The sequence below is a fragment of the Fonticula alba genome (assembly GCF_000388065.1).
Source record: "Fonticula alba strain ATCC 38817 unplaced genomic scaffold supercont2.7, whole genome shotgun sequence".
NCBI classification, from domain to species: Eukaryota; order Rotosphaerida; family Fonticulaceae; genus Fonticula; species Fonticula alba.
Genome location: NW_009242977.1, coordinates 1,353,200 through 1,360,492, shown reverse-complemented (window position 1 = coordinate 1,360,492; position 7,293 = coordinate 1,353,200). Strand labels below are relative to the sequence as shown.

Here is a 7,293-nt window from a genome sequence, read left to right as displayed (position 1 = left end):
CCCCCCCCCGTCCCCCCCGTCCTCCCCCTCCAGTCCGGATGCTCACTCCTCCGCCTCTCCTGGCACACCAAACAACGCAGATTGGCTTCGAGTTCCGCGGCAAGGCCACGAACTTCCGTGCCCTCGATTACGCCACGCCGGAGCGCCCGCTCGAGGAGGGGGACTTCCCCTTCTCCTTCCGCGTGGACCAGGTGTCCGACACATATCGCAAGCTCTTCGGCACTCGGAGCGCCGGGCCTACTCTGTACAGTGGTACGAGTGCATGCGCTTCCACCTTCCGGAAGTATGATCCTGCGGCTGCCTCCAATGCTGACTCCCCTCGGCCCCCCCCCCCCCCCCTTCCAGGCACTGCCTTCACGTCGATGACCTCCTCGCCCGCCTTCAACCTGGATTCCTTGCAGGTGGTGTCCTTCCTTCGGGGTAACCCGACCACCTTTGTGGCCGATGTCACCAATTACGATGTCCCCCGTACGCACCCTTCCCCGGGTCTTAAGGCAGGGAGCGGGGCGCACTCTCCTTCCTCACCCTCTGGCACATTGGCTGACCCTTGTCCGCCCTTCCTCCCCTTTTCTGCCACGGGCTTTGTCCCGCGCGCCAGCTACCCTCCCGGTGATGGGCCGGTCGCTGGATCTGGTGGCCGGCATGCAGACTCGCAAGAACACCCGCGCCCTGCTGGCCGGATCCACCAGCATGATCTCCAACCACGCGCTCGAGGCCGGCAACCGCGCCTTCGCGCGCAACGTCCTCCGGTGGGGTGTCAACCGCGCTGGGCTCCTGCGCGTCGTATCTACCACGCATCACCTGGCCGACTCTGCGGCTGGCCCCGCCGGGCCGCGACCCTCGGAGTACACCATCTGGGATCGGATCACCTTCCGAGCGGAGATCCAGCAGCTGGCTGACGACGGCCGGACGTGGATCCCGGCCACCGGCATCGCCCCCTTGTGCGTGCACCGCCCGCCCCCTGTCACCCCCGCGCCCGCCCTTTTGGTCGCCTCCCCTGGCCTGATCCGGTGACTCACCCCCCCCCCCCCCCCCCGGTCTCTCCTGGCCACACTGGCCCGCAACTCGCTCCGCGCCCGCGCACAGCGTCGAGGTCAAGATGCTTGAGCCATTTTTGCGCGCGGCCCTCGAGCCCACGACCGATGGCCACTTCACCGCCACCTTCTCCCTGCCCAATGCCTATGGCGTGTTCACCTTCAGCCTGTCGCTCATGTCCCCGGGCTTGAGCTTCATCAATGTCCCGGAGGTGGTGGCCATCCGGCCGCTGCGCTATTCGCAGTACGAGCGCTTCCTCCCTTCGGGGCATTTCTCCTACGCCGCCATTTGGGTGATGGCCGCCGCCACCGTGCTGGTGACGCTCTTCTTCCTGCTGCACCCGGCGTCCGTCGGGCAAGTCCAGGAGGCGAAGCAGGTGGACGATGGCGCCCGGCCGTCAGCGAAGCGGAAGGCGCACTAGGTCTCTTCCCCCCCCCCCCCCTGCCCCGCGCACCTGCATCCCTGCGCACACATGTGGGTGCCGCTGTCGCGCTCGCCCCCCTCCTTCGCCGCCCCTCCGGCGTCATCGGGGTCCCCCGAAGTGCGAGGCTCCCCCCGTTCCCTGCGACTGTTGTCGCTTCCGCTGCTGCCGCTGTCGCCGCCGCTTCTCCTTTGCCCCCCCCCCCCCAACCTGTCCCCCGCCTTTCCGGAATAAAAACAACCACCTTCCACCCCACCTATGCGGTCTCGCGCGGCTCCGTCCCGCCTTTGGTGGACTCATTTTTAGATGTATTTTCGGCCCCTGGTGGGTGTTTTCTTTTGGCTATGTGTGCGTGTGTGTGCCACACAGATAGACGTGTCTTTCTTCCTGGCCTTTGTTTCTTCTTGTCGTGCCAAGTCCTCCAGCATGCCCGGCTAGGGGTCGGCCATGGGGCCGGCCGGCGCGCGAGCCACATTGTCCGAAAGAAAGCGCTGCCAGCTGGCGGTCAGGGTCCGGGCACTGGTCATCCGGTCCAGCAGGGCATCCGTCAAGCGGGTTTGCGTCACAACGGCCTCAAGCAGGGCGGTCGTGTGTTTGGTCAGCTGCGGGGGGAGGGGGGGGGCAACTGATGTTAGACAGGAGGCGCCGGGAGCCGGGGAGGACATGCAGGGTGCACGGGCATCTCGGCGAGGGGGGGGGGTGCCGGGGGATGGCGAGCATGCCGCACCAGGTCGAGCTCCTGCAGGATTCGCTGCTCGCTGCCCGTGGTGGCCACGATGGTTTCACCCGGTAGGGGGGGCTCGCGATGGGGGGTGGCCATGGCCAATGGCGGTGGGCGTGCACCGGTCGCGCACGCAACGAGCAAAAAGGACCGCGCGGGGAATGCACGCAGCGGCGGGAACGGGGAGAATCGAAGCAAGCAGCCGGAGTCCGGCGGCAGGAGAGGGCGAGGTGGTGATAGTGATGGTGGTGGCGGTGTCGGGAGCCGGATCTCGGGGAAGTGCCTCTCGAGTGGGGCCGGCCGAGCGGCCAGCATCCCCTGAGGGGGGCGTTTGGATCGCCATCAAAAGTGGTGAGCCCGCCGATTGGTTAGATCACGCTCCGTGCCCGGTCCACCCCCCACCTCGAAGATCAGGCGTCTTTGGTGGGGATAATCTCCGTCCCGGTGTGCGCTCCGTGAGTCCTTTCGAGGGTGGCCCCAGCCCCGGCCCCGGCAAGTGTTGCAGGCAGGCGTGCCCTGGCCGGGCGTCCATCGGCCGGGTCCCAATGGATTGTTCGCTGGCGAGCGGCAAATCCTCCGCAAATGGCCCCGCGCCCCGGGCCCCTCCTTTCACCAAGGGGACCGCCCTGCGGTTGGCAGCTCGGGGGCCCGTGCGTATGCACCCCACCCGCAGGGAGAAAGCGCCTTGCCGGGCTGGGCCTCATCTTCCCCCCCCTCCCCCCACCGGAAGCGATGTGCCGCCCGGCGCGCCCCGGGTCTTGTCGGTCCTCCGGGTCGATACGCCCCGCAAGCGCCTTCTCAAGAGCCGGGGCAGGGCACGGGAGCCGGGTGGCATATTGTGGCACCCCCCTCCTCGGCTCTCTTCCCCTCGCCGCACGGATTTCTCTTTCCCCCTTGCCCCGCTCCCCTCCTCGCACCTGATCATGCTTTCGCGCTCTGTCTCTGGCCTCGCCCGCACGACTGGCGCGCGCGCCGCCCTCGCCCTCGCCCGCCCCGCCGTGGCCACCCGCTCCCTGAGCACCCGTGCGTCTCTGCTCCCCTCCCGGGGCGCTGGGCTTTCCAAGCGCCGGCATCCCATCCCCGGGCCCTCTCTTTGCCTTTGGCCCGCCCCGCGGCCCTGCCCTCGAGAGACTGACCCCATCCGCCGGGCTTGGCCCCCCTCCACCTGCTTTCCAAACGCAACACCCGCATTACACAGTGAGCGATGGCCTCACCGAGGAGCAGCTGTCCATCCAGAACCTGGCGTTGGACTTCGCCCGCAACGAGATGGCCCCCAACATGGCCCGCTGGGATCTGAAGGAGGAGTTCCCCGTGGACACCCTGCGCACCCTGGCCAGCATGGGGTTCGGCGGTGCGGCCAGGGCCCTCCTTGCCCTCTTTGCCTGCTCTATCCCCCCCCCCTCTCTCTCCGTCTCTCTCTCTCTCTCTCTCTCTCTCTCTCTCTCTTCTCGCCATGCAGCCCTCTTGCTGACCATCGCCCCCCTTCAGGCATCTACGCCAGCGGCAAGTACGGCGGGTCGGATCTTAGTCGCCTTGATGCCTCAATCATCTTCGAGGCCCTGTCCACTGGCTGTGTTGCCACCTCGGCCTACCTGTCGATCCACAAGTGCGCCATGCTGGCTGCCGGCATTGCTGTGCCATCACCCCGATCCCCGCCCCCCCCCCCCCCCCCCGCCGGGCGTGGTGGAGGGCCTGGAATGCTCGACGATCGGCTCGCCATACTTACCCACATTTCATCTTGCTCCTCCCCCCCCCCCCCCCCCCCCCCCCCTCCCCCCCCCCCATCCCCCCCCCCCCCCCCCCCCCATCCTAACCCTCTGGATTGCTTGTCTGCTCCCCCGCCTCCTCTTCCTGCCCCGGCTCCCCCTCGTTGTCCCCTCGGCCTCCCATCTCTTCCCGCCTCCCAGCATGTGCGTCTGGATGATTGATGCCTTCGGCTCGGAGGAGCAGCGCGCCAAGTACCTGCCGGATCTTGTGTCTATGAAGGTGCGCACCACACGTCCGGCGGCCTGCTCTCTTGGCTTCCCTGCCGGTTGGCACCTGCGCCCCGCGATGCTGGCTCTCTTGGGCCGTTCTGGAAAACTCACCCATTCCCCATGTGCATGCGCAGAAATTCGCCTCCTACTGCCTGACCGAGCCCGGCAATGGCAGTGATGCCGGCAATCTGAAGCTCTCGGCCAAGCGGGATGGCGACCACTACATCATGAACGGCTCCAAGGTGCGCCCCTGCCGGAGGGCCTTTCACATTCATCCTCCTGGCCTTTCCACTCTCGGGTAGCGCTGTCCCCCCACTCCCGTGTGTCTTCCGTGCACCGAGGCGTACCGCGTGCCGATGTGCTCGCATGTCTGCCCGCTGTCCGGCCCTCCCTCCTCCTGCTTCCCCCCCCCCCCCCCACTGACCGGCCATCTGCACATGCGCCCAGATGTTCATCAGTGGCGCCGGCTTCAGCGACATCTATGTGATCATGTCGCGTACCGGGCAGCCCGGCCCCAAGGGCATCTCCTGCGTGGTGGTCGACCGCACCGAGATGGAGCAGGGCCTGTCCTTCGGCGGGCTGGAGGCCAAGGTTGGCTGGTCCTGCCAGCCGACGCGCACGGTCACCCTGGAGGATGCCCGGGTCCCGGTGGCCAACCGCCTGAGCGACGAGGGGACCGGCTTCAAGATCGCCATGAGCGGCCTTGATGGCGGGCGGCTGAACATCGCCAGCTGCTCGCTCGGTGGCGCCCAGGCGGCCCTGGACGCGGCGGTCTCCTACACCAAGGAGCGCCAGCAGTTTGGCGGCCCGGTGGCGGCCTTCCAGAACACGCAGTTCAAGCTGGCCGAGATGGCCGGCCAGCTGACCGCCTCGCGGCTGATGGTTCACCGCGCGGCCCAGCTTCTGGATGAGAAGAATGCCGCGGCCGCGGACGCCAGCCTCTCGGCGCCCTCCATCAATGTGACCGCCTACTGCGCCATGGCCAAGCAGTTTGCCACCGACCGGTGCTTCGACATCTGCAATGAGGCTCTCCAGCTCCATGGCGGCTACGGCTACCTGAAGGACTATCCGGTGCAGCAGTACATGCGCGACACCCGCGTCCACCAGATCCTTGAGGGCACCAACGAGATCATGAAGGTCATCGTTGGCCGCGAGATGATCAAGGACTAGATGCCGCTCGGGGAGGCGCGCTGGTGTGCGGCCGCCCGGTGGTCCGCCCCCCGGCCGGCGATCGGCTTTCCTGTACTCCCCCCCCCCCCCCTCCTCCCCTTCCTGTCACACCAGGGTCCACTCCCGCTGCCTAGACTGCCCTCCCCTCCCCCTCCTGGTCGGCCGCCGCGGTCCTGGCCCCTGAATTAATTACCTGCTCTGCACATGCCATCCCATTGGCGTTCCCCGCATCCTTGTTTCCCCTGGTTGTACATACACACACACACACACAAGTACACGCGGGGAGGGGTGTGAAACTATTACTATCCATTTCCGAAGGGCGAGCCGGGCGGGCGACAGCACAGTGCGGTGACAAACGCAGGGAGAGGTGCATCTAAACGCCAGGAGGGGCGCAGAAGTCCAGGCTGAGGTCCGAATTGCCCACATGCACACGTATGTGTGTGTGTGTGTTTGTGTGTCTGTGTGTGTGTCTGCGTGTGTGTGTGCCTGAGTGTGTGTGCCTGCTTCTCGCCCATTGGAGGGTCCGACTTCCCGGCCTGGAAGTGTGATTCAGAGCTCCGCGTGGAGATGGCCAGCATCGAAGCCAGGCAGCTGGGCCAGGGCCGGGGTGGGGACCGGGGAGACCGGCCCTGCGATGTCGGTGCCAGCCGACAAGCCGAGAGCCGAGCGCGCAGCCGCCACCAGGGCCCCAACGCCCTCGGGATCGGCGGCCACCAACAGGACCAGTGCCACCACCAGCCCCAACACCAGCAGCCCCACCAGAGTGTAGAGCGCCGCGCGCAGGAGGGCAGCCCGGCGCCGATCTGCCCGGTACCCGGGGACCGACAGCTCGGTCAGCCGGAGGGTCGAGTCCGGGGACACCGTGAAGAGGGCCACATCGAAGCGCTCCAGGGTCAGCGACGCGGCGGTGGCGGCGGTGGCGGCCTCGGCGGCCCCGGCGGCCCCCGGCGGCGCACTCTTCCCCAGCCCCACGACCCGAGGCCGCATGGCCACAGAGCTGATGGGCAGGTCGTGCAGGCCCAGCTTCGAGGCCACCAGCTCGATGGACGCCTGGCCGACAACCCACCCACGCTCGACAAAGGAGGCCTGCCAGGCCGGAGCATCGACCACCAGCCGGGCCAGGCTAACCGACCCGTCGCTCAAGCCCAGCCCGGCGTAGTACTCCCGGCGGATGCCGCCACCCGCCAGTGACTCGACCGCCAGCAGGCGCGGCACACTGGCCGCCGAGATGAGCTTCGACCGGATGGCGCACGAAGTGACCGGGGCCATGCTCATGACGACATCCTCCTGGTGGAGGACCGGTGCCAGGGCCGGCTGCTGGGTCGGGTGACCATCCGGGTCCAGGCCGCGGATCTCCGGCGACGGCCCGGCCACGGAGATGGTCCGGGCGGACACCTGCCGGCGCAGGGACAGCCGTGAGAGGGTCAGCTCGCTGAACTTCCGGTCGGCCCGGTTGAAGGCGGTCAGCACATCCACCGTGTCCGGGTAGGGCCCGGGGATGAGGCTGCACGTGCGCATCCACATCCGGCTGCTGGTCGACTGGCCGGGCTTCAGCGCCGGGATGGCCATGCGGAAGATCAGCGAGCTGATTTGCACCGACTCCACGGGGGCCAGGCAAGATGCCCGGGCCTCGGGGTCCGTGCCCTCCGGGAAGAAGGACCGCACATGCCAAAAGAGCTGCAAGTGCCGCGTCACCGCCACCAGGACCAGCTCCTCGGCTGTCCGGCCCAGCGGCGAGTCCGGATCATTGGGGCCGGCTCCCGAGGCGGTCGGCACCGCGGCAAAGGCCAGATGGTCGATCTCCAGCGGGGCGGCTGTCTCCGACCCGTCGGCCTCCGGCAGGCTCAGCCGAACCAGCAGGTGCAGGGCCGGGTCGTGGCCCTGGTAGTCGGGCGAGGTGGTGTTGTTGCACAGCCAGAGGGACACCTTGCCGTCGGTGCCGCCCGTGGCCAGGATCCGCCCGCGCGGGG

General features: G+C 68.0%; 4 protein-coding genes across 4 annotated transcripts in view; 2 read left to right on the top strand and 2 right to left on the bottom strand.

Moving 5' to 3' along the window:
- Positions 1–1,663, top strand: part of H696_04504 (hypothetical protein) — a 2,895-nt gene extending 1,232 nt beyond the window's left edge. The window contains exons 3-6 of the mRNA XM_009498385.1: positions 81–252; positions 346–468; positions 599–941; positions 1,087–1,663. Of these exons, the coding sequence (XP_009496660.1) occupies positions 81–252; positions 346–468; positions 599–941; positions 1,087–1,456 (1,008 nt within the window). The 3' untranslated portion in view covers positions 1,457–1,663. The remainder of the gene's footprint in view (positions 1–80; positions 253–345; positions 469–598; positions 942–1,086) is intronic.
- Positions 1,664–1,750: 87 nt separating this feature from the next.
- H696_04503 (hypothetical protein) lies at positions 1,751–2,432 on the bottom strand. Its single transcript, XM_009498384.1, has 2 exons — positions 2,184–2,432; positions 1,751–2,058 (listed from the first exon to the last, which is right to left on the bottom strand). The coding sequence occupies exons 1-2, from the start codon at positions 2,274–2,276 to the stop codon at positions 1,891–1,893; spliced, it is 261 nt and encodes an 86-aa protein (XP_009496659.1). The 5' UTR covers positions 2,277–2,432; the 3' UTR covers positions 1,751–1,890.
- A 622-nt stretch (positions 2,433–3,054) lies between these two features.
- H696_04502 (isobutyryl-CoA dehydrogenase) lies at positions 3,055–5,412 on the top strand. Its single transcript, XM_009498383.1, has 6 exons — positions 3,055–3,200; positions 3,376–3,528; positions 3,666–3,783; positions 4,085–4,163; positions 4,288–4,395; positions 4,601–5,412. Exons 1-6 carry the CDS (start codon positions 3,101–3,103, stop codon positions 5,321–5,323), a joined length of 1,281 nt encoding a protein of 426 aa, XP_009496658.1. The 5' UTR covers positions 3,055–3,100; the 3' UTR covers positions 5,324–5,412.
- Positions 5,413–5,872: 460 nt separating this feature from the next.
- H696_04501 (hypothetical protein) overlaps positions 5,873–7,293 on the bottom strand; it is a gene marked incomplete at both ends in the record, with an annotated part of 5,411 nt that continues 3,990 nt past the window's right edge. The window contains one exon of the mRNA XM_009498382.1: positions 5,873–7,249. Within this exon, the coding sequence (XP_009496657.1) occupies positions 5,873–7,249 (1,377 nt within the window). The remainder of the gene's footprint in view (positions 7,250–7,293) is intronic.